Source organism: Solea solea, chromosome 20, assembly GCF_958295425.1.
Source record: "Solea solea chromosome 20, fSolSol10.1, whole genome shotgun sequence".
Classification (NCBI taxonomy): Eukaryota; Metazoa; Chordata; class Actinopteri; order Pleuronectiformes; family Soleidae; genus Solea; species Solea solea.
The window spans coordinates 17,944,291-17,971,949 of record NC_081153.1 but is presented as its reverse complement, the minus strand read 5'-3'; the positions used below and the strand labels follow the sequence as shown (position 1 = coordinate 17,971,949).

The 27,659-nt window shown below is 40.5% G+C and overlaps 1 protein-coding gene across 1 annotated transcript in view; it reads right to left on the bottom strand.

Moving 5' to 3' along the window:
• csmd3b (CUB and Sushi multiple domains 3b) overlaps positions 1-27,659 on the bottom strand; it is a 333,314-nt gene that overhangs the window by 121,094 nt on the left and 184,561 nt on the right. The window contains exon 6 of the mRNA XM_058618912.1: positions 9,341-9,453. Within this exon, the coding sequence (XP_058474895.1) occupies positions 9,341-9,453 (113 nt within the window). The remainder of the gene's footprint in view (positions 1-9,340; positions 9,454-27,659) is intronic.

The window sequence follows — 27,659 nt, the reverse complement described above, 5'->3', positions numbered from 1 at the left end:
TCACGTCAACTTTAATTTACAGTTAATCTATACGTGACCTGTTCTGTTGTTGTTCTGGATTGGCACAGTGATAAAACGTGTGCATTAATACATGTAAAAGGTAGGATTATCAAAACATCCTCAAGGTTATGTTATGTACTACACAAGCAATGAAGTAATATGGATCTTCAGATAAAAACTCTCCAATGCTGCCTGAATCGTCTTGCTCTAAAAGTGATCACACTTTTCTTTGGGGATTGGAGTGATGTTAAAACTTCATTTTCTGCTGTATCTTCAGGTAAACTGTGACATCTTGACTTTGCAGCACTGCCAGGAGTTCTCCACTCTTAATTTCCTGCCCCCTCCCACTCCACTTTTTGTTTATGCTCATGAATAAGAGCCAGACATTATTTCTCAGTGTTCAGACTAAAATTGGTACAGTAAATGGAAGCGCTGGCAACAATTCAACTGCATAGATTGTCAGCTGACTTACCCGCGAACTGGCTGACCGCCAGACTGAATGGCTGACTGAGTGGATGACTGACTAGACACTTCAGGCTTGTAACTGAAACTGTTAACCAAGCTACTTACTGTAAGTGCAGCAGCAGTAAAGTTCTGATCGACTGGATGACTTTGTCAATGACAGTCACACGGTAGGAATGCAGCTGCTTTCTGTGCACTGCAAATTCACTCGAACATTCCATTGACACTAAATGTTGTGTCAATGAAATATTAAGGCTCCAGTGTGGAATTACTGTCACCCCCACCCTGAGAACCCAAACACAGACGACATTGTTACATGACGTAATGTACGTCTAGATGATCTCACGCCACCCCAACCTCTTTGCAGTTGCACAAAGCATTAACTCCGTCAAAAGGTGCTCAATGACCAGGTTTATTATCAGCAGTAGCACTTCTAACACTTTCCGTAGGCACTTCACAATCCAATCATGTGCAGCCGTCTTTTGCTCTACTAACGTTATGTTGCTGTTGTGTTGCCTCCATCACCAGTGAAATAACACAAATCATTTCCTGTGTGCAGGAATTTCGTGCCAGGCAACACAAGCGAAGAGAAGAACATCACTATACTGTCAAACAGAGCAAACACAGGTGCTTAAACAGCACCGTGTCAACTAAAGGCCCCAGCACAGTGCGCATGATGCGGATTGCGTCATCAACGCGCAACACGGATAGGGTGCATGCACAAACTGAACTTCCGCCACACCAGTAGGTGAAGTCTTAAGCCCCGCTCACCTAGCAGAAAAAAAACATTTCGACAACAGAAGAAGTAGTCGCCAAAGATAGTCATCCCCGCCTTGACCGGGAACGACCCTCGAACCAGATGGACCTTTAAGCTGTGAGCTACTCAAACCAGAAGTGTACGAGGGAGCTGTAGCATCATTCTCTTCTTCTTTGTAGGATTGCGTCCTATTCCCTGCATCCAGATTTATACGCAATTATGCGCAATACGACGCGCACTCTGGCACGCGTGACATGTGCGCAGACGTACACCAGGGTCTTAAAGTGGGAGTGGCTGGAATGTAATGGTATGATTGAAAGTTACACACTACAGCTTTATTGATGACAGACGTGTCAAGGGGCAATATTCTTAATTACCTATAGATTCCAATAATTTCAAATATGATTTGTCAGCCATTTGAAAAAATTGATGTAAAAAATGTATTTTTAAACATTAGTGTATTTAATTAAGAAATTATGACTGAGAATCACCATTAATCAGTACATCCATTATTCATTCACAAACAGTGTTGTTTTTAAAAAAACTGTTAATTAATTCCTTCATTTTTTGCTTACAGAGCTGACTCATTAAATGGGGCATATTGCTAATGATGGAGCAATACACCATTTCAGCGTGTGCTGTATTGGCACCCATTGGCAGGCTTGTTATGTTCAGAGAGGTTGCTAAGATTTGATTGGATAATCCCATTGCGGGGGAGGAGTTTAGTGAATAATTAAGTTATATCAGTGACATTGAGTTTGTAGTACATCTATATTCATCATTCACTATTAAACAAACTGTTAATACCTTCATACTTAATGCATATATATTGAAAACTTTCATGAGTCACTCATGTTGTCCACAGCTTTTGCTTGTTATACGATGTTTTAGTGGGAAAAAGTATGATTCTAAAAATGATGAAAGCTGTCTCTTATAAAGGGAACATCCTCTCTATAAATGTATGCTCTGGTAGGTCATTCCCGTGGTCGATGACAATTCAGGAGTTTATTTGGCAACGTGATTAACTGGTTTCTAGCTTTGAGGGAGTGCTCTTCTTTGTATTTCCCAATAAAACATGACAGAAAACACATTTCACTCCCCAGCTGTAGCCTAGGGGTGTATTTGCTGGGGGAAGAGAATAACTGTAACACATCCAAGAAAATCCTGGAGCTGGTTTGTTTAACTAGAGTCCCCACATATGGCAATGAAACGGCTGGGTTTTCAGCTCCACGCTCAAGGGAAATCTGAGCATCTTTTATGACTACTTAACTTTCACAATCTGCCCCTATTTTTCACATTTAAATGTGCAGTCGTCCCACTCTCCACTATCCTTTTAGGAAGATCTAGTTCATTATCACACTTTCAGCTGCCAAAGTTGAAACAAATCTAACTGTTTGGTTTATTCAGTCCAATTTTACCTATAAAACAACAATTGGCCATTCAGTTGATTGGAAAAGCTACTAGATGCAGGCTGTGGTCATCACAGCCTGCATCTAGTAGCTTTAGAAGCAGGAAGACATTGACATCTTTTGGATTTGATCCTCACACTGTATAGGGATGCACCTCAGCTATTATCCAATGCAGGGAAATGAGTACATAGCAATTGCTTCAAGCTGCTGTGTGTACCTTTTGGGGAATTGTGTGGCTTTTAATGTTATGGTATTCTGCCTATGTTTGGTCTTCATGAACAGTAATGATGTCACATTATTTTTCAGCTGCATCCTTCATCTGAAAATGGGCTCCGTCAAGCAATACTATCAGAGCTGACTGACTGTTTGTGTGTGTGAACAGTTGCAGTGTAGAATTCACTTTTGAAAGTTCTCGTTGGCACGTCTTTGTGTTTTCAGTCATAATACAACCGGTTTACAGTCGTCTCACTTTACTATCGCAATGTTGCTGTTGCTACACTGGGAAACAGAGAGATTCATGTGGAGCTGATAGACTTGATTAGCATTGTGTGAACTCAACTGACAATGTTTTGATTATAACAGGCATTTGTTCATATTTATTTCTTTATTTATTTAGTTCTAGGTTAAACATATCCAAATTACTGTCTTTATTGTCATTGATATCAATAGTTCAATAGTTTGATGTCAGTATAAGTGATATTTGTATGGTTTTTTTCCATGCATTGTAAAAAATAAAATAAAATGTATATACAGTATGACATGTACACAAGTTCTCAACTCAACTCAGCCTGCATGCACGGCACACAGTCTGAAACATGTTTTAGTTAATCCGTGTCCCAGGCTGCCACATTTGAATTGCTTGTATAGTCTCCATTGGCATGTAGCGAGTGCTGCGCTGATTAAATGAACTTTCATGGCATGAAACGACTTCAAGTCTCATTTCATCTTCGCCCGCAAAGTGCGACACTGAGAATCCTATAGCGTGCTTCAAGGCACACACAGAAATTACATTATAGCTTTGTAGGATAGGAAAGAGAGAACCTTGAAATGTGTTTTGGTCCTGAGGTGAAAGGCTCAGGGATGTTGACATATCTGAATAATTACTGAGCTTTAATTAAACATGCTAATGGACACTTAATTAATGGATGTACTTGTAGTTAGTGGTTAAGATGACAGTAAGGAGCCGAGAGAGAATAATAGTGGGATGCCTGGAAATAACTGTCATTTTTCTAATATTTAATAAAAGATAAATGTTGCCATTGATGGTATTTGACAGTTTTAGTCAATATCAAATAGCAACATTAGTAATCTCTCACCTTTACAAGACCACCACATGTAGAGATAGAGGTTTAATGCCCTTAATTGTGGTCTATCAACATAAAGCCACTGGCATGTTTCAAAACACTGCCTTTGTGAATCATTCTCAAACATCAATTAAGAATTCAAATGGAGCATTAACTCAGTAAATTGGGCTTAGCGTTTGAGAGGAGCTGCAGGCTCCAATTATCAAAACAACTAATTCAAGTAAAGGTTCTTCCTTTTCACGAGCACAAGAAAATCCAACGGCCAGAGGTACGAACCTAATCAAATGCTCACATGATTTTTGACTAAAAGTCTGCTTGTGATTAGTACTCAGCCATGCAAATGCACATGGATGTACACATGTGACTGATAATGCAGCACTCAAGCTTGCGTGTGGAGGCTTTATGTCTACACACTTATAATGGAGACCCAGGACGTGACATGTCACGCCAGCGTTGGTTGTGTCATGTTGATGAAGCAAATACGAACCTTGACAGGGTGCATGTGTATAACATATGCTATACCTAAATAAGTGCAATATACTGCACTGTGTGTGCACAGTGATTTCATACTTAATATTTCATACATTGGTGAGGGGAGGGGGTGGAATTTAATGAATAAAAGCCAATGTTATTGCAACATAAAACATTTGATTCTATAAAGACAAGTGTATATATCGAATTTGCCTTTATGGTATTTAATATTCTCATAAAATACTTCAATTAATCTGAAAATGTGGACAAAGGTGCAGCTTCAGTGAAATGCTTGTATCAGCTTCAGAAGCAGAGCTGTATTGACAGCAGAAGCGATTGCTTGTTTGTTCAGAATCAGCGCTCTATCACGGATGACGGATCGCCTTACGTGATCCCCGTATTCCCTCCGAAGCTCAGCTTCAATGGTTCTCTATGGGATGGCACAGAATAGGCTATTTTCACTGCGGTGAGCTCGATGCTGATTGAACAAATGCGTCACTTCCAGGGAAGCTCATCTTCCACGTTTTGATTGACAGCCTTGCAGAAACATACATGACAGCCGAGCTTTTTCTGCCTCAGTCCTGTGTGGATTTTGTGAGGGAAGTCTGCAGACAAATAACTGAAGGTTGTGTGTTATTTGCTTGGCGATATAAACCATTTTCATCTTTATAAATATACACTGTAAATAAAAACACTATTTTAGCAATTATCATGTTTCCTTGTTCCTTGGCCTGAAATGAGCTTCCCGTTTCAAAGACCAGCAACCGCCACTGATCAATAATGTGCAACTTTTAGATAGTAACTTTTCTGAAACAAACTCAAAATATCAAAGAATATTCAACGTGTTTTTAGGACGTTTCTTGAGTCTAAACACGTTAAAGAGGAAGCTGTATTTTGATTCACTTTAAAGCCTTATTTCTTCCAGTAGGAGCATTTAATTATATTGCATCATTAAGAATTAGGGCTAAATTAACATGAAATGAGATCACATCAGATAGATTCTTACTGTTGACGTGCCAAATTATGTGTCCACATTTAGACGTGAAACATAGGTGTATGAAGTTTAATGCATGTGAAAACGTTTTAATAAACTAAAAGTGTTGATGTAATTGCTCACTGGGGTATAAGCTTATACATATACAGAAAGTGTACTAATCTATGACAGCCTATACGACAGCTGGACATTTAATCGTTGATATTAATACTAAATGCATAATATTACGCTAAACCTCAGTGCCAAAAATCTCTACTGCCCTGAAACTTCTCATCTCTCTCTCTCTGCTCCTCTATCTCATCCACTTTTAATGTCTTTTTCCTCTGTTTTGCTTTGATGATTCCCATCTCCTCCTCTATTTTTATCACTCTTCTGGATCTCCTCTCTGTAGTGCCACCTCCTCTCTCTTTCTCTTTGTTTTTCATGTGACGTTCTCAGTTACCACCTACTACCCTACTCTACAAAGTTGGAATCATTAGGAGTTTATTATTAATTCAGAGCGTCATAATTGGGCGGTATTTTATTAACAAAATGAGTTAATATACTACTACAAATAAATGCAGGACATTAGAGTGAGCCGATAAAAAAAAATATATATTATTACAACCAGACATTGCATTAATTGTCCTTGTGGAAGTGTTCTAATGTGACCCACTGATGTCAAATCCGATTTATTTTGAGGGTTCAGGGTTTTTTTGGCAACAGTTTAGGAACTTTTTGTGAATATGTTCATAACAACCCTGTATTTTCTTCCTTGAGCAGTACATTTTCAGCCTCACCGTCTGGTGTTTGAGATCCCACAAGGTAATGGAGATTGACAGCTGACAGGAAGTAGCCAATCAATCACAAGTTAGTTAAAAACTCCAGTGATTACTCAAGTAACCAATCAAACCGACACCTTTCATTAACACTTTGATTAATCTTTCAACCTAATTGGGATCAATTAAAATCAATTAAACCAATCAAAGGGTAATCTTAAGGGGAGTGGTCAGGCTGTCAGTCAATTAATCAGGAATAATTTCTGAGAGAGCCAGAAGGGAGAGAGAGGTGAAGGGAAGGTGGAAAAGGACAAGCAGACGAGATCAGAGGGAGACAGAGAGATGAAAGGAGGAGGGAGAAACTATTAATGGAGGGTCATGGAGAAGGAGAAAAAAGAAGAAAAATGTGAGAGGTTTAATCGTGACTCGAATTTTATTTTCAAATTCCACACGTCCTTTTTGACATCATGCCTTGACTAGATTCATATTATTATCATTATATTTCCATTTTGATTTAATAGATAGCCGTGTGGACATAATAGTTACATGCCTGAGTTGTCTCAAAGTGTTTTTTTTGTCTTCCAGCTGGTCTCTCTCTATAGTGTTTCCACACATTTGATTTGGCAGAGATTTTTTTTCACCCAGGAAGCCTTTCCTGCAGAAACACCGCCATTTATCCAGGCTTAAGACTGGCACAAGGAGTACAATAGATGTGGTTCCCCCTGTGGCTCAAGTCAATTTAGAGTGTCTAATAAGCAATGAGCAATGTGGTGAATACAATTGGGTGCCTTCTCAGGGGTACCTGAGCCAGGGTGTCAGATAGTTTATGTCAAAGGTTGTGAGAGCAGTAAAACCTGACCGAGTCTCAGAGTAACATTCTAACATGTTTTGCGCAGGAGGAAACCCACGCAGACACACAGAGAACATGCAAACTTCACACAGAAAGGTCCCAGACCGGGAGTCAAACCCAGCACCTTCTTGCTGTGAGGCAACAGCGCTACCACTGTGCCGCCATGTGCTCACAGGGGAAATCTGCCCGTGAAGTTAAAATCTGCTCACTCGGTTGACCAGACTTTTGGGGGTGGAGACCAAGGAGGACACCGGCCCTCTTATGACTGGCCACTTTTCAGTGAGATCACACCCACAAAGAACTTCTTGTATTTGATTGACAGCTATCACTACGAGTGTTAACCTGAAGTATTATAATGTTCATAAAATGCTCTGACTCCAAATAAACAATTGCAGATGAGAACTCATATTGAAGCATATTTTTATGACGTAACATTGTATATTGTTACTGTAATGAGTAGGTAAAACAGAGGCAGTTCACAGCTTAGTTGTTTGTCACTGAACTGCTTGTGGTTGTTTAGTATGCACGCGAGGGACCTATATTATGTGCAGTCATATAATTTGCTCGTGAGCATGTTTCACTGCTCTCACGACTTTTGACATAAATCTGACACCACAGACCGGCAACCCTTCAGTCAGAAGTTCTCTTTCCACTTGTATGTATTGTCATTGTCTCATAGTGGATATTCTTTAAAAATCATGGAAGCAACAACTTTCAAAAGGGTCTTATCAAAATGCATAAAGAGTTGATATGATATCAGCACTTAAATACAGTCTCTATTGATTATTTGGATGAATTTATCACAGTGTTGCTCATGACACCTGAATACAACATAGACAAAAATAGTTAGGGTATTCAATTCTACATCTACTCTACTATTTTTACATTAGCTTGGTTAATTTATGGTTAATAATTATGACTTTTCTGTAAAAAAGAAAGATTTTTCAATTCAAAGACGTTTGGAGAGGTTGAGCAGCAATCGAGTGACGACTGGGAACAAAATGAGCAATTACTGCAATTACATGGTAAACCAGCCTTGTGGTGAGACTGAAAAAATGCACAGAGAGCGAGAGGGAAAAAAAGGATGAGAGGATGAAAAGAGAGGATGACAAAAAGAAAATACACATTGAATCCTTCTTTTGTAAAGGTATGTCATTTCTGAAAAATTGAGTCTGTCTTGCTGTCGTCGTCATTGTTGCCTCTTCAAAACATTATGACATTATCACTGGTTGTGTGTTTTTCTTTGACATACTACACAAGCGGGGCCCAGACTGCTGCTCCTGAGAGCTGACATCCAGGATGGGCGCACACACCTTATTCAGCCTGCCTGAGTCTGTTTGGTATTACGGTGGGTGACTTGAATGTGCTGAAGTGAAAGGCGAGTCGCGGCGGGGGAACGTGCCGGTAATAATGAAGTGGCATAGTGCAATTTTAGCATCAGGCATGACCGTGATTTACCGTGATTTTGCTGTCCACCCACATGGAGGAAGAACACAGTGTGCTGTTTCTCCGGCTTTAGTTTAACTTTGTGATACTTAACACACACAGCATGTTCCCAGCCATGAGATAAAAGTAGAATGGTTGATCGTGAGTGATATTGGGGCTATAAGACGTTACGCCCACTAACATTATGTCTTTAACGTGTCTGGTCAATCACAGTTTCTGTGCCATGACAACACCAACACAGCCCCCCTGCCCCTTTGTATCTTGTGATGTTCAAGAAACTGAATGGTAATGCGCTTATGATTCACACACAAACAGGAGTAATGGTTCATAAAAAAGAGACAATCTGAGGCTAAAACAGCACATGAAGAAACAAGTGAAAAAAATATAAACAATATCTACTTCAGGCTGTCTGCACATCTGTTACACATATCATTCAGCTCTGATTTCCGCTGGTGAGATACATGAACGCTGCCAAATGAATTTCCAAATGTTTTCCACCAGTTAGGTTTGTGTCAAAGAAAATTGTACGCCTCCATGAGCAGTTACCCGAGAAAAGGGGGTAAAAAAAAAAGAGAAAGAACGAGACATTGGAAGGAGAAGAAATAGACGGGGAGAGAGGAAGAGATGCAGAAACAGAGACAGAAAAACAGTATCAAAGAAGACACAGGAGGACTGGAGTCAACAGGTGTAATTAAAGGGAGTAAGAGGCAACATTATGTGGAAAAACTGTCAGTTGAGAAGCAAGTCAAAAATACAGGGAAAGCAGAGGAAGCAAAATGGAAAAAGCAACAATCATTAACCAAGAAATCTGCAGATGCTCTCTCTATATAATGCGCTTTATTACAAATTAACACACACCCACACTACACCTGTATCCATTTTTGCCTACCTTGGTAATGAGCGCTGAAACCACGGTAACGGTGGTTGGCGTCAGTCACAAAATGCAGTCGGAGCCAATTCTTGTTGCTCACAATGGGCGACGGGACGTTGCTGCCTGACAACCTGAAAGAACAAACGAAAATAAATAAAGATCAAAAAAACACATTGACAGGGATTAAAGCAACAATCATATTCCCCGCTCATCTACAGCTACAGCTACACATTTCAGTGTTTTCAATCTTTTCAATTAAACTGATACATTTTGCAAGGCTTTACATACAAATGCAGGCGCTGTGGGTCGAGCCTGGCCCTTTAAGAGAGGATGTGGCCTTGTGGGTACTGTGTGTGTGTGTGTGTGTGAGTGAGAAAGGAGAGAAGAAGAAAAGGAGATGAAGTGTACGTGTGATGTGTAAGGTTAGCAGTAATAGCAGTCCTTGTGAAACTACGAAATAACAGCGGGAACAGTGACTCAGAGGAGCTGTACGAAATTAAAGTGGCACTTTTCACACAAGAGACCCCCGCCTATCGCCCTATGTCAGCTGAAAATGGCACAGCACCCCCATGCGACCCTCATGTGGAGGGTAAAGGGGTAGAAGATGGATGGATGGATGGATGTTCACACAAGGGTTGGTCTGGGCTCATTGACGACCAGTTACTGGCTACAAACTAGAGCTACCAGAGGTTCAGAAACCGTATTTGGGGGTGGGGGTGGGGGGGGACTCTATGATTGGAATTTTGTTTTCTCTAAGGAACTAATTGTTTACATTGTGTCCCCTCAGATTGTTTGAACTTAGTCAGGTCTCTGACCCTCAGCCTGTCCAACTTAGGTGTCCCACCAGGAGACAATACTTAAGTTTTCAAGTTTCAGTTTAACAGTAAGACTTCTCATCATCATTTTTGCAACATTTTTTAATTGTGTGTGTGTGTATATTTTGTTTCAATTTTTTGAATGTTGTGTGCTCTTGTTTGAATACAATAGTGAGGACCAAAACAACTTGATAAACTTTTTGGCTGGTCCTCAGGTTCTGTTAAAATGAGATTTTAAGGGTTAAGACTTGGTTTTAGAGTTAGAGCTAGAATTAGGTTTAGGTTAGGATCAGGCGGTTAAGGTTAGAGTAAGGGGCTCTTATGTCTATGAGTGTCCTCACTACTAATGCTGCACAAACATGTTTGTGTGTGTGTGTAGGCAGTAAAGCTTTCTAGCTGGCTCAACAAAATATCCAGTATCGACTAATTTTATTTAAAAGACACATTTTTTTTATTGTTAATCATTTTGGAGGACCATCTTGTCTACTTGGATATTTACTGATGGGCGGAGAGAGATAAGAGAAACACTCAACACGTGTTGTCAGCGTACTTTTCGATCGCCTACAATAATTATAAACACTTCAGTTTTCCCTTGACCTCATCTATTGAAAAAAATATTTCGCTAATCCCCAAATTTTGTTTTGTGGGGGCAAGATATCGGATTCTTGTGCATCGTTGACAAGACTCTGCTTTACATCTGATTGGCTAATACCATGACTCGCTTTATTGGTTGAGAGCAGCATCAGTTTGATGCTTCAAAGATGATTAGATTGAATAGCTAAAATGAAATCACAACAAAAACACTTGCAGTTCTTTTTTGTTTTTTTTTAAACCTTGTATTCAAACACACACTTAGAAAACCTTCACCCGTGTACTTTTTTCACATGATCTAATAGGCCCTTGAAGATGATTAAGAGCTGTAAACAAGGCCTTGCACTCCAGGACCTCGAGTTAAATGGGTGTTCAGACACACTTGCACGTATTCCTACCCAGAAAAGATACTTAGATCGTCTTAGATGAAGCAGAACTTATCTAAAGCCTGTGAAATGAGATAGTCATGCTGTAAAAAAAGAGACACTAGAAATCAGCCTAAGGTTTTACTTGACTTTACTTAGTTTTCTTTCACTTTCATTATCTTGCTTGTACATCTCAGTGTGAACACGGAGAGAGTCGGTGTCTCAGTGTGTCTTTGAGTTTGTGGCTGCTGTGCAGAATGAAGTGAGAACAAAGTCTCTCAGCACAAACTTAGGAATACAGCATATAGAATATCAGGATTTCACCATCCAATGCGACTAGTCAGTTTTGGTGACTCCAAGCTGCTTTTAAAGCTTCATAGCGTAACTTCTGTTCCCAAACCACTGCTTGTGCGATGACTCTAGGCTCCAAATTTGAACTGTTCTCGTACTACTGTTGATGAGCTTCATCAGGATTATGTGAACTCATTTGATGATGGTTTGAATGTAACAGACATCGTTGGGATTGAAATGTTACACACTACAGTTTTAATGTTTTCCCACACATGGTTAAGGGATTTGACCCAGCATCTCAGATGCAAAACTCAATATTCTTTGTAGTTTCTTAACCGTTTAACACCGAGCGTATCGCAGATGTCACGTTTGCACAAGCGCATTTTGCATTACTGTAATTATGCAACAGTTATGCAATCGGAAAAATTCCAGCGGCTTCTGAAAGCTGAAAAGTTGCATGTCAAAGCCAGTATGTGGTTATTAAGGTAATTTCAGCATCTTTGTCACCACAGAGGAGAGAGTTGGAAAAAACACCTGTACATAGTTTCCATCTTTTTGGCCTGTTTTGGACAAAGACTCAACCAAGTGTTATTTTAAGTATGTTTTATAGACAACTTTCAAATTTAGTTTTTTAATAAAATGTTTAGTTTTTCTTCATTTTAAATGGTCTATACACTACTTTAACGTGCAGTAAATTGTAAATAACTGCCAGTTATTGAAAGTTATTCTGAAAAAATGGGCAAAAGCACTTAGTCACAGCACATTTTCTGGCCCTTTTATGGTTGAAATAATAAAAAAAAGTCCAGACAGACATTTTGAGCCTCAGGTGTTAAAGGGTTAAATGATTTGACCCAGTAACGCTGATGCAAAACTCAATATTTGTTGTAGTGTCTTAAGCTGTAGATGGCAGTTACCATTGGTTGTGGTTATTATCATAGTAAATATTCCTTCTCTACAATTCAACTACTGTTCTTTGCGCCCTATGGCATTTGCAAATGTGCCAGGGTTTTAGTTATACAGAAACATGGGTCTACCTGACTGTCACGGTTTAATTTAACACTGTACTGAGGCTTTAATAGCACACAGTGTGTCTATGTAAGAGCCAATTTGCCACTCTTTCATCAAAAAAGGAGGGGTAAGATCCCTTAATTGGATGAAAAGAAGAAGAAGGAGGTTCTTGTGGTTGGGAAAGTGATGTGTAGCATCATGTGTAGAACTTTCAATGTTTGCAGCTGTAGTCTCCATCCTCTACATCAGTGTGTTGATGTTTGCTGCTTTCATTTGGTGGGAACACCAGACAGGTTAAAACTCCTTAGTTGTGGTGTCAGACACACAGGTAAACGAGCATAAATGGCGAAAAAGCGTCATAAACCACCTGCTGTTAACCTTCACAGCCCATTAACGTCAACTTAGACACAAATACATGCTCTCGCACAAGGAGAGCGGCATTTTGGTGTATACAAGACTTCACGACACACATCTACCTATAACAGCGGGGCATGGTGGAGCATGAAAGTGCTGTGCAGGTGTTTTCATGGGAGATTGTGTGTGTGTGTGTGAATGAGCAAGACTGAGAGGGTCACCTTGTGCCCTAGATCAGAGGGATTCTCTGATGTCGACTATTAGCACACACACACATATTAAGTACACACACACACACGCACAGTGGCTTCCTACAAACTGCCGGATTTACATATATTACAAAAATACAATAACATCACTGTGAATGAACGTGACCCATTTCATTAAGACAAGTCCTTAGTGGGTGCCAACATCATGAGTTGTCCCGTACAATCAGGGGAAAGAAGAGCAAAAACATCATAGTGTGCGCGGTTAATTTACTGGGATTATGGTCAGTCAACGCTGTAGTGGGGACGGTTGCTTGGGAAGTAGCTGATTGTGGAGTTTCACCCTGAGGTTTTAAAAACACTCATATTATGGGACTGTCAGTCGATGTTTTGAACTCCTCTCATCAGATGAGCACAGACGGACACGCTTGTTTCATACACGACAGGCGACCCCGGGCGGTCTCTCCATCTAAGAAACTCGATTGATTGTTTTATTACCTCCAGCAGAGAGGTTATGTTTTCTGGGACCTTGTCTGTTTGTTTTTCTGTTTGTCTGTTTGTGAGCACCATAACTCAAAAAGTAAAAGACAGAATTTGATGAAAGTTTCTGGGAATGTTGGATGGGACCAAAAATAAAGAAATGATTGTGTACTTTGTAAGGTCTGGGACTGCACTGACAGTGTGGTAAAGTGAGTGGCCTTGGAGGAGATTTGCACTCTCTAGTTGTGCTGATTGTCTGATTCTCTGTTAGACTCTTTTTAATGTTTATTTACTGCATAAGAAGAATCGTAGCAAATGTAGTTTTTTAGACTTTAGAATTAGTGTACAGGTGCCATATGGCTCACAGGACAATTTGATCAAATTATTGTTTGAAAATACACGGAGTCGCTGTCCATCTGGAACTCGTTCCCCAAGTTTTCCCGTCGATGTCCGACCAAATATTTATAAGTATCTAACGTTTATAATCTGACAAACGTTAGATACTTACAATTATAAGTTCCAGACGGACAGCGACTCCAAGCCTATGACTACTAAATTCCAAAATTCAGTAGCCAATCTGCAGGCACCTTCCTAAGCCCCGCCCATGGTGCAAAGAACAAATCAATTAATAGGCTTGGATACAGTTTGAGTTTGTGTCCAACAGAAAATACTACAGTCACAAACGACTTTATGAAGAGGAAACCTAATTTAGAATTTATTTTTTTGCTACAAATATTCTAAATAATGAAACAGCCCTTCATCAAACCCCTTTGGGCTTTATCGATCTGATTCAATTTAAAGTGAACACACTATGGCAAATCAATGCTGCATTGGTCTATTAGCTGAAAGTGACTGGACACTGAATATGATGAAAGAGGGTCAGATAATAGGAACGCTGCAAAAAATTGGCATAAGGCATTTGAAATATCACCTGCCAACATATTCTGTTCATCAGTGTAAATCACGACTAAAGATATCAATGTGAACTATAAGAAGAAAGGGTACAAAAAGTCATTTTTCCCCATGTACAAATGTTTGGATGAAGAAAAAACTAAAACTATTAAAAGTACTGCGCTTTAGATAATCTGATATAAATTAGTTTCAAATTGCAGCAAATGATGCTTTCAAGTACGTAATTCTGGTAAACTCTTAGATGATTGTGTGCCACTGCTGTGCACAGACAATAAAATATTATGGTTCATGCTTATTAATTAGAACAAACAGACAGAGAGCCAATTAAATGGAACAAACAAACCTCCAGAGGCCCAAGTATCCAAATTACAGAAAACTGTTATTTCCTGTAGCCTAGTCTCTTACCTCAGATTAGACCAAACAACATTTTATGAGGCAACTTATGTCAGAATCTTTTTTTAATGCATCTTCTCCCTAGCTTTATACTCTTTTTGCCTGATTTCTACCATAGCCATCTTTCTTTTCCCCCTCTCCATGGCCTGTGGTATTGTGCACTTCCTAAAACACAAGTTTACTACTCACATCTAGGATATCATTAGCCAAGGTGAAGATAGAGCTGGCAACAGTGTCATCAATCTGGATCTCCAAAGCAGCAGGGAACAACTCTTCCACAGTGTCTTGGGATGGAGAACAGTTACAGCATAGGCCCCGAGCATGAGTAATGAAAATATCTTTAAAAGCGCTGTGTGTGCTCGGGCAACTTATTGCCTATAATTAAAGCTTAATAATCAAAGCTTAAAATGAAGCACCCAGCAGACAACCTAATACTTTCAAAAAATACAAATACAATAAAAACGGCAGGTTCTGAGGTGCGCAGAAGTTAAATGGTTTTTCCCATGTGGACAATTTGTAATGCGTTATTAAATTATTCATCTGCTGAAGGCTTCTGTCAGTGACTGTGAGTGTTTTCCCAAAATATCTACGATAAAAGCACTTCAGGGAAGCCCTGATGTATTATAGATTATCTCCATATTGACTCTAGTGTTGTCTTAAATACCACGATCTAAGGGCGTCCTATACTTTGTTCTTTGGCACAATACGATGGGTGACGCCAGGCTTTCCAAAGGTCACTAAAACAATTTGGAACTTTAGAAGCTCTCTGATTTTCACAGTAAGTTCATGATGAGATCAAGAGACAATATTTGACTATTTACTGACATTCTTCCATCAATTCAACACAAAACTGAGCAGAATCTGGTCTTTACTTTTCACATGGTCTCTGAATTGTTTGTGTGTGTGTGTGCGTGTGGGATCAAGTTCAGTGACCAGAGGAAGCGAGAGAGTAGGACTGATAAAGCAAAAGATGGATGGGAGCATTTCTCCCATCCATCTCTTGCTCCCCCTCTTTCTCCACGGAAATACAAACAGTTATTTGAAAGAAAGATGGAGAAGGGGGAAATAAAGAAGCAGAGGGCAAATACTGATGAGGGAACTTTGAGACATTAAGCAAATGAAATAGGAAGAAAGAGAAGAAGACACACAGACACTGACAGAAGGACAATAGTTTGTTTGTAGTTGTACAAATAAACCAAAAACCAAATAAATACACAAAATACACTAGAAAGAGCAATTTAGGACGAAAACATTACACTACATTTTTTGGTGGCCATGTTGGACAGTTTTTAGGAACACCTGCAAAAAAACCTGCCGTAGCTTTTGAGTAATAAATTCCCCTCAGTAAAGGTGAAACTCTTACGGGGCAGTAATTAAACTGTTAAATCACTTTGGAGAATATCCTCTGTGGTGCATTTTCCAGACGTCTGAGGGGGAAAAAAACTCATGAAATTTGGCACGTTTTCAGAAGAGAAAACTATAAAAATGTGTAGAACAATTTCAGGTGATAATCAATGACAAACCCTAAACTTTAGGGACCTAAACAAATGTAGTTTTCTCCTCAAATGCAGCATTTTGAATCTCTTGACACTGATGTAAAGTCTAAATTCAGTACTGAAGTTATATCTAAGCTCAAAACAATTATCCCAGACACTCTTTTTCCCACCTGTGCCATCATATGATATGATGAGTGTCATCAGCAGGTGAGTCATCAGTTGAGTTCTTATCTTATTATAGCCTCTTCAGACAGTGAACCAACCCATCTTGCTCTCTACCCTTTGATTATGGACATATGGACAAAGACAGTGTGAATTATGTGCTTATGTGTCTTTACAGGACACACATTCTTATCCCATCCCCTCTCAACAAAGGTGCCCCAAGACTCATTACTGGGATCCTTATCTTTCAAAAATAATATACTTATTCGGCTAAAAATATCTGCATGTATGAAAGCCTACACCACTGCTATACCACAGCAGAGATATTTTATACAGGTCAACATGGCCAATCAAGTTCTCCATCAATTGCTTCTTCATAAACCATGAGGTGATGTGGGAATCAACGTTAAATGAGTTTTTCCTTCTCTTATGATGATGATGATGTATCTATCTCATGATTTTGTACCATTGCCCTGTTTGCAGCAATGTTCTTCTGGCAGAGCTTCCTTCATACGCAGTGAAACCCTTACAGATGCATCTTGTTCAGCCTAAGGCACATGCTGCTCACTAACCGTCACCTGCTACCCATGTCTGGGGTAGCAAATCTGATCTTAGTCGCTAATGCATGCCAACACGGGAACCTTGTATTGTAAGAACTGTCATGTGACAAATTGCACACAAGGTACTTGTTGCACATACTGTTCTTGTTTCGGGTTCTTCAATGGTGAAACGAGCTATCAAAGGCTAACAGAAAAGGTGGCATCCCTCTCTATCTTCAGGAAGATGTATCTCCACCAAGCGCACCTGCATACCTCTATCATCCAACCATGTCAGGCTCCCCTGCACTGTGCATGTCTTTATCTTTACCCGATCTATGCTTGTTTATCCACTGTACCCCATAAGGTCTTCTGTTCTACAGCCTGAGTTTGGTCGTAAGTTGCTTTAGATAAAAGAAACAGGTCAATCTGAGTGAACTAAAATGGATTTTATGTCATATTTAACTTTTTCACTATTCATGAAAAAAACAAACTTCATAATGATTCTTCACACACACGAGCAGACACACACGCAGCATCCTGGTACTGGTGGTGATGACTTGTGTGTGTGCACACGTATGTCTGTGTCTGTTAGCGTGTGTGAGTGTAATCATTAGACAGCAGGGGAATTCAACTTAATCAGGCAATCCGTCTAAATAGCCTCTAATTATGACAGGTGGGAACTGCCACACATATCTACCTACATGCTAAGAGGGAGGTGTGTTGTGGTGGGGGGGTGGAGCGAGAGAGAGAGAGAGAGAGAGACTCTGTCACACACTTGTATCTACGCAGAGAAATGAGCACTCACCCACACACACTGCAGGAGTGATGCACTGAATGTAGTCTAGGTGGAGCTATCATCAATCAGTATACAGAGACAGAGAAGTCCTCTGTGTGTGTGTGTGTGTGTGTGTGCATGCGCACCACACCATTGATTAGATACACTATGTATGTATATGTGTTTGTGTGTATAGCTGAAGTGTGCGTGTGTGTGTGTGTGTTCGTGGTTGCGTGAGCGAGCCTGCTGTGTCACCCTCCATCAATCTCAAGTGGGCAGAGAGTAATCAGTGTTCACAACAGGACCCTGCTTTGTGCTACCTCCCCTCCCTTTATCTCATCTAAATTTCTCTCCTCCTTCTTGCTTGCCTCCTCATGGAGGAGCAAGCTGGTATGTTTTGTGTTTTTTTCCCTTTTTTTGGAAACTGGCTTGTTCAGAAGGATGAAACCAAACATGAAAGACGCAGCTACCAAGGCTGCAGACCGTAATGGAAAAAAAATCACTCTGACAGATTATTTGTTAAATGAAGCACAGATACGTTACAGATCCTGTAAATTGCATGAAGATATTGAAGACAGCGTGTCTAAAAACATGGCTTCATGACACACACAAGTTCTCCTCAAACACGGTGTTGATATGAAAACTCCTCCACCGTCTCAGAACAGACAATGAAGCTAAATTCTATATGATTCAAAACCAAATTTTTTAAACACATAGTGACTTTTTTAATCACTCCAATTTGGTATGGTGGTTACAAACACGTTTTCCCTGCGGGGCGACAAAGTCACAAGTGATATGCTTGTCACTTTACAGGCTTTAACCTTTTAAACTGAAATGTCAACTTTACGTGTTTTGAGGCTACGCTTTTGTATTTAGGGTCAAAAAAGCTCCAAATCATTGATGCTGCAGTAAACACTGACAGAGAGACAGACACACAGACAGACAGAAAAAAAGCAGCACAGGAAATTGACTGGAATTGACTGGCCTGCCCTCAACTTCATTGAGGTCAGCAGCTTGGCAAGAAACTTTAACGCTGAGTGCAAGACAGGCCTTATCACCCTCTTACATCGTCACCTGACCTCACCAGTGATCTTGTGACTAAATGGAAGCAAATGTCCCCAAATCGCCTGCAAAGACTTCTGAGGGCAGTGGAGGCTGTTTGGATGTCCTCACGTGCTTTATTTCTTATAGGACATTTGAATAATCCCAACTAATCATCTTAGTAGCCTTCTACTTCGTACGGCTCCGAGCATTTACTGCGAGTGACAACACTAAATCACTAAATGAGGCTCCGACAAATCCACTTTGAAGAGTTGACAACAATTTAGTTTTTTAAAAAAAAAAAGATAATCTCGTTCTCCAGACATTAAAGTCACGGAATCATTTGCGGCTGGACTCCTTCATGAATTTTCCAAGACAGAAACGAGTGAGTTTTGTTTATCGTGAAGGAACGTGTGCCCTGCATGAAAGATTTTCGCACCATTTCATTTGGTAATTTATGGCAGAACAGGATGCAAATGTCACTTAGAAAACACACAGTTGTACCTGCTGAGAAACTGTGTGAAATACATGACAAAAAAGAATGCTTTTGACTGTCACACATATAAGTGTTACCAACAGTAATGTATTAAAATTAGGAATAAGGTGTGTGTTTCTTCTCTTCCTATGACAGAAAGAGTAGAACTAAGAAATTAATGTAAGCAAAACACCCTCATAACACAGTGATACACATTTTAAAACATGTATAATGGCAGAATGAATCTGCAGTGGTCAGTCCAAGCAACAATTCGCTTTCCAGTGGTGCTAAACCTCTGGCCGTGTCCCTCGGCTTTGGCTTTGCGGCACCTACAGTAACAGCACCTTGCTATGGGATGTTAAATATGACATTTTTGGGCAGCGGCAGTGACCTGGGGGTAAGAGATAACGCATGTCATCAATGTCTGACAATATCTTCCACATGAAACACCACATTTCACGGCCCCTGGAGCGAACAGAGCAATGCTTTATTACACTGACTACAAACCAAATCCAGTGCTTATTGCACAGCGCAGAGAAAGGAATTATTTAGACGAACCTCCTGCACCACGGCGGCGTCTCACATCATGATGAATAGTTTTGGACAGAAAAACACTGCGATCAAAGGTCAAATATTGAAGATGCCTCAAAGCGCTATAGAGTGAAAGTGACCTATTTCAACTTTTCATCCTGAATGAATATTATGCCTAACATGACTTTGTTTGCGTAAACACTTTAATCCAATTATCATACACTAATCCAATTATAAACCATACTTTGATTCTAAGAGTAATTTGATTAAACTCTTTGCATGCATAACAGAGAAAGATTTATCTTAATATACCAATCTTAATGCAATCTTGCATAGTGTGTGATGATTTAATTTAATTGTCACGTGCCTCTTCCCCTATAGGCAGCTCGTAGATTCTCCAACTCCCCCTCGTAAAATGCAAGCGCCTGTCACGATGGCTTTTCAGCTGCTCCTATGTAACCATTCTGCAGTTTGACCAGATTTGAGAGATCAGTGCCAGCTATGAAAAAGACAGTAGCTCTAAAAATTAACACTCTCATATATTGAGCAAGCTGTGCAGCTCAGGAAAACTCAGATGGACGGGCTCACTCGGCATATGGTGTTTACATCGCTGACCAAACTTCCTATAATGCAGTAATTTCACAGTTCTCCACACATCTTAATCCAACAACAAATGCTTCCTATATGACCCAAGTTTAAAACGTGGGGATTAACTTGCTTGCATGGTTTTAATCTTATTGCAGTGGTGTCAAGATGAAGGTTTTGAATCTCTTGCTTTTTTTTACTTCTCCCTGTCTTATCCTCTTACCTCCCATCCTCTCCTCATCTGTTCTTGTAACTCAAAATGCCCTTCTGCCTCTCTCTGTTTTTAACCCCTTTGAGTCTTGTAGTTTGTCTCTTTGCCTTTCTTGTCGTCTTCTGCAGAAGACGATATGGGGGTTGTGTGGGGGGGGGAGCTGGAGCCAATCCCAGTTTACATGGGGCGAAGGGGGGTCACCAGTCCATGGTGACCAGTCCATCACAGGGACACACAGAGACAAACAACCATCCACCCTCAAACTCACACCTCTGGTCACGTTAGAGTGTCCACTTAAGACCCTGGTATACTTCCGCACACATGACGAAGTGAGCGTCGCATTGCGCAGACGCTGGTATACTCCCACGTCAGGGTCCTGTAGTATCCCCCTTCACCATAGGGTGGCGGTACAAGCCTGGATGCAGGGATCGAGCAACACACAGCTGAAAGGTCGGTCGGGCAGGGGAGTCGGGGTGTCAGCCGGTTTGAGGGTCGCCAGGTCGAGGTTCGGACGACTATCCTTGGCGACTACTACTCCACCAACTGGTGGGGTGGAAATTCAGTTTGCGAATGTGCTGTCCACGCTCTTTGCGCACGATTCCAAAATCTGGGCTGATGTTTCAGGTTCTTCAATGGTGTGCGGAAGTATATCAGAGCCTTTAGACTAATCCCCACTCTGCATGTCTTTGGACTAAGTGAGGAACCCAGAGTAGCAGGAAAAAGCACAGAGAAACATGTGCTGTACACCTACAGTTGGTACAGGTGATAAGAGTGCAGGACTGACTGGAAATTAGAACCACTGACCTTCTCATTTTTTCAATGGATATCAAGGTGTGGATTAATATTGTGGTAAATTTGCTTCATAAACATGCTGCGATAATACCCTTGTTGACCTTAATTATTCTTATGGTCACCAGAAATTGGATTTAAAAATTGATGCACCACAGAGAAACATTGTGAAGGTCACTAATTCACCCTATAAGCCCCAATTTTATAAACAGAGCCAGTGTATGTCATGGGCTTGTTTACCAGCCCACAATGAAAGTTGTTCGGCACATTAATGTGTGTTCGATAATAGATTCTCCAGAGTAACTTTCCAAAGTAACTATACCCACCACTGATCCACTGCTGCTATTAAAAATGGGTTCTCCTGACCCACTAAAATGCTATTATACTACCAGTAACTGCGACTACATATGAAATATGTATATGAAACTATGAAACAAATTAGGATGTGGAGTTAGGGGTTTGGCACCAGCCTCATTTTGCCTCCCTTGTTTGTGTTTCCCCGGCATCTTTCTATACATATTTGAAATCATCTGATATGTGTGCTTGTTTGCTGAGTGTGTGTGAAAAACAGTGTTTGTGTTCAAGGTCACCGCTCCATTTCCTATTCGGGATGGTGCTGCTATCCCAGCATCCTCTCTGCCAGCAGCATTGATTAGCACTCTACAAGCATAACATCACGTACTCGTCCTCCTGGCACACACACACACACACATGCTTTAAGACTTTTGTGTCCCTTTTCACACTAGTCCTTTCATATTTCTCAAGCAAATGAGCAAAGCAGGTAGACAACACGTTTCTATTCCGATCTCTCATGAAGACTGTCACACACACACACGTGACCTGTTAGGAATGATATAGGACTTTCATCATCCATGTCGGAGAATTGTGTGTTGTTGTGTAAGGCAATGGTAACGATTATGTTGTGACTGCTACAGAGATTATACAAATTTAGGATGTTTGTTAGCATTATTCATCATTTTATTTTGGTCCCTAACATTTCCTCATTCATACAGCTGTCTTGAATTAGCAACCTATCAGCCAATCAGAAAAAAGTATTCACTGTTCCTGGGCAGAATAGACGTGCTGCGCTCTGGCTCGCACAGCTCCACCAAGTTACACTGCTTGTGTCTCACGTCTGCCTGCTTCCACACAGCTAGAGTCGCAAGACTAGGTGTTTCTGGGGTTCTTCTCGCATGGAAATACACTGTAAATGTTCTAAACACAACAAACGGAGCAGTATTTCTACTGACTGAATAAACAGGAGCACGCTTAGCTCGTGAGGACTCTTTCTGTGATGCAGAAAAGTGGTGTCTGAACGTTTTATTTTCCTACTTCCTCTCCTGCTCATGCCAGAAATAAAATTGCTGCATATCCAGCCCGAAATCCCCCCCCCCCATATTGGGGGCGTGGCTAGAGGAGGACGGTCAGTGACGGAGAACCGGGACAGTGACGAAAGCTGTCCCAGTATTAGCTGGCCGGGAAGAGACAGCTAGTACGAAAATGTCAATGTAATAGGACCAAGTATTGGACCTGGATCACTGAATCATATTACTAGATAACCATATAGACTAGTTTTAACCTGAAACAAGTGGTTTAGGGGTTCAGTTACTCTTTGATGGTGTCAGCTATGTGCAGGTGTCTCTTCATCTGTATTTAGCCGCTGTGCACCTTTTACTTTTGGCCAGTTCATCTCGCCTGGATCCAGTAAGCGTTCTAACATTTAGCTTGTTTTTTTCTCTTGTTTACAGTATGACCTTTTCTGTTTTTTTTGGCGCTTGTTTTGATACTTTTGCCATTTTGATTGACTGCCTGTGGATCGACCCCTTTCTCGGACTGAGTAAATGGAATTTTGCCTCTACCCTTTACGTGTGGCGTCCTGCATTTGAGTCTTTCCTCAGGTTTTTACACATATTTGCGGTGAGACTGATGAAGGATGACAATCATTCGTCTAAAGTCCTCAGAAAAGCTAGGTTTTTATATAAGGATGTTTATTTAATATGGGACTTTACTCAGTGACTATCCCATGGTGTGTTTACTCATAGTAAATCAAAGCTTTGCCTCAAAACAACTTTGGATGACAGATTTATTTACGAAGTACATCATGCACTGTTGAGATTCTCTGATTTATCTATTGCAACTATTTTGTTAAGTGGGCATGTTTTTGTGTTGTGCTGTACCAGATGTGATGATGAAATGTTGGTGCTGATCACAGGTTTCTCTTTACTGTTATAGTGGAGTAGGACGAGGGAGAGAGGGAGGAGGGCCAAGTTATTACTACAAACAGATGCTGTTGTGTTCCCCTGGCTCAGTGTTGGACATACACAGCATTCACTGATATGACTGTAAACTTCTATAAGTCTTAGGGACAATGTATGTTGTGACTTGCGGGTGGCTTAGATGTTTCACAGTGTACCGTGTGCATACCGTGTCTGAGTTAGAGAATACATTTAGTGCATATTGTCAAATATATGTAGAGTATGTAAAAAATCGCCTGGGTTAAATGAACTGGCTCCTAAATCAACTTGCCTACAGTGACATGTCTCCAGGCAATTGAAGACAAGGCTTCAACTCCAACTCAAACCTGACAAAATACATTTTCAGTCATCTCAGACAAGATGGTGACTTGTAAATTACAAACTATGAATAGTCCGGTCCACCATTATACTGAATTTGATGACAAGCTGTCAGGCAGGTGCACAACTAGTAAGAGCACTTAACATTATGATAATTCTTGGAATCATGTACGGATACAGAGAAACAGGAGGAGGTGTTTTGGATAAAGAGCGGAGAGACGGGGCAGAGACAGGCAGTACGAAGGAGACGGTGAGACAAAGATAGGGGGAGATAATTCTATTTAAGATGCTCTACTTGGTTTCAAGGGCAACTGATTTTTGAAACAACACAAATATAAAAGTGCTGTGTGTGTTTGTGTGGGAGACACATACCCATGTGTGTCTGGCATTCTGCGAGGATCACAGACACTTAGAACACTACTCTCACAGGCACAAGCTCATTTTTCTGCATACTGATTAGACACAAGTGTCTATGTGAGATGGATTAAGTTTCTTAATGTGTGTGTGTGTGTGTGAGGGAAAACATGGATGTGGGATATACACTATATATGCAGGTGAGACTGCTGCTATCAAACTGATAAACACGTTAAAGATTCATGCAAAAACTTGCATGTTCAGCCGTTGTGAACAGCGTTCTGGGGCGTCAGATGGTGCAGTGTCAACTGTGAAGTATTTTTTAATGATCAGGCGTTGAGCATCCTGAATGTAGCCCTGCCTGTGCGAGTCAATCAGTTTGTTTTGCAACCATTTGCACAGGAATAAACAGAGTTGCTCGTGAAGCCATTTGGAAGATGAGTATTTTTCTAATAGGTTAGTGTTTAATGCAAATTTCTGCTAAATTAAAGTGGGAAAATATTCACCAAGACAGCATATTATGATTTCATATTATGTGGTTATTATGTCCATAATAAGTTCTCGGGATGTATTTATGAAGACTTTTATAAAAACTGCCATTTGGAAATGATGTCATGAGTCTTGGGATTTCTTGGGGGCACTCCCATTAGCAAAAACATCTTCTAATACATTCTTAAATTCTCAGGTAATTGTGTGAATATTTATCAGTCCTCTGCCCCTGGTTGTTCCCGTAAAAAAAAAAAAAAACATTAAATATTTATAATGCGGAAAACACATAAATGCATTAAAGGTGACATCCGACCACTGAAAAACACTTAAAATGCTAATGAAGTGTGCATAATTGTTGCAAAGTAACAAAAACAGCAACAGTGATAATCCTTAACCCATGCACTTTAGGAAAGTGTGCTTTAATCTTTGCTGGACGTGTTCCCGAAGAGAGACGCATTAACGCGTGTTGACTATTACTGTCCATCTATAGGGCTTTCTCAATACGGAACTTCAAATATGCTTTGGGGAAACACTATTTGCAAAGGAAAAACATCTGAAATCCTATTCTTGCCGGTTCAAACACAAACAGCTGAGCCTGGTTTCCCGTCTGAGGAGTGCTAAAAGTGCTAATGGAGTTCACAGTGGGGTCACTCTGTTGTGACAATCATCTCAAAAGGATGCCCCATTACAGAGTAGAATGTGCTAAAAAATATTTGGTAACAAGATTGACACCATTGCAAAACTGTTAATCCAATACCATAGTGATGTTGTGTCGCTGGCATTGACTCGTGTTTAGTTTGCTGGCTGCTCAACCTCTTTAATGTCATTTCAATGTGTCTCTTTTTTTCCCTAATCATCACCTGATGAGAGCGATAACTGAAGGTTGTTTACAGACAAAAGGGCTGGAAACATTATTGTTTACAGAGGGACTTATTTCCGGTCTCTTTTTTATGGGGACAAAGAGGACAGATCAAGTCTCTGTACATGGAGTAGATAAAGTAGATAAAGAAACGGGGAGACTGTGCAGAGATTTCAAACATGCACACCTAATGACGAATTAATTGACTTTAATGCAAGAAAAAACACAGAGAGGAGACATACACACAGAGACTCGTGTCATTCAGTGTTTGGTGTCTGTTATTTGCATTACACCTAATTAGCAAGTCAATCAATCGATTTGCAACCAATTTCTGCTCCATCTTGAGCTGAACACTCACGTAAACCATTAAACGGCAGAAAGAGCACGACTAGCACGGCAGACGGACACAGGACTCAGTTATCTATACATTTGAGAACACAAGTTAATGAGATTCAAGTGATGTTGTGCTCCTATTTTATCTGAAAAGATGCTCAGTGGGTTGAAAAATGAAAGAAAGAAAGTAGAACACAGCATTTGGCAGACTATAACAGCACGTGTCTGTCATTACTTTAATTAATGTCAAACATGACTAATGCATGTTAAACTCCCCATATGCTGCTTCAGCTCTCACTCCAACTATACTGTGCATTATGCTGCATGAACGTCTAAACGGAGAAGTCAAGCACTTTGAGCATACATTCTACCCATCCAGCCGTAAATAACCTTGATGCATTCTATTACCATAATGATTTTCAGTACTAAAAAGTACATCATCATATACACTGTATATAAACTGTCCTGTATATAAAAAACAGACATTATTATGGGTCTGGAAAGGGAAGCCAACGGGGGTAAGCCTGAAATCTGTATTATCTTGAATGGACATTGGGGTGTTTGGAGTTTTTGCATGTTCTCACCATGTGTGCGTGTGGGGTTTTCTCCAGGTTCTTCACTTTCCTACCACAGTCCTAAAACATGAAGCTTGAACACTCTAAATTGACCGTAGGTGTGAGTGTGGATGGGTGTTTGTCTCTGTGTGGCCCTGTGATGGACTGGTAACCTGTCCAGGGTGTACCCCACCTTTTGCTGTGACCCTCATGTGGAGGATAAAGAGGTAGAGGATGGATGGATTGGGGGGTCATTTGACTGAGGACTTTATATCTCTATCACTAGTTTCACATCTTAACTACAGCATGATGTCCATTTTGTAAATTATGAACCCATTTAGGATCAAATAGACAATACATCATGGCTTTTCTAGGTGTTTCATCAAGGTGGGGTGCCATCACATTCTACACTGTGCCAATCTCAGCTGATTTAGGGCGATAGGCGGGGTACACCTTGGACAGGTCACCCGTCCATCCCAGGGCCACACATAGGGACAACCAACCATTCACTCTTACACTCACACCTACAGTCTATTTAGACTGTCAAATTTGCCTAATCCCCAAATCTGCATGTCTTTGGACTGTGGAAGGAAACCAGAGAACCTAGAGAAAACCCACGTACATGTAAACTTCTTGCAGAAAGACCCTTGTTCCGACCAGGTCGCGAACCACCCGGGTCTTCTTGCCGCAAAGGCAAGAGTGCTAACCACTATATATTATATTATAGAAATGTACATATTTATTCAAATTGCAGAGCTGCTGTGTAGTTCTCAGGGAATGATGACGTGTAGGTCACCGGAGTAAACACAGATCACTGTCTGCCTCGAGTCATATATGGATGACACCTGCTTTCAGATAAAGCACCTTTATGCTCCGAGTATAGAGTCCAACAGAAAAACACTGCAGCCATGAGGGATGTTCCAGGAAGGCAACATTACCTGGGTAATCTCTGGAACGCCAAACAAAGTTAAATTGGTACTTAGGTGTTGAAGGGCAGTCTGGTTCATATGAAGACATTATCGCAACCATTACAACCCCAACAGCCCACCTATATCAATTATGACAACGTAAATGGGATCAAGCCGCTAATGCCAAGTCCTGACCCCTAAATAAACTGTCTATTTCACACTGTGAAGCATGTATCACCATGTTAGGT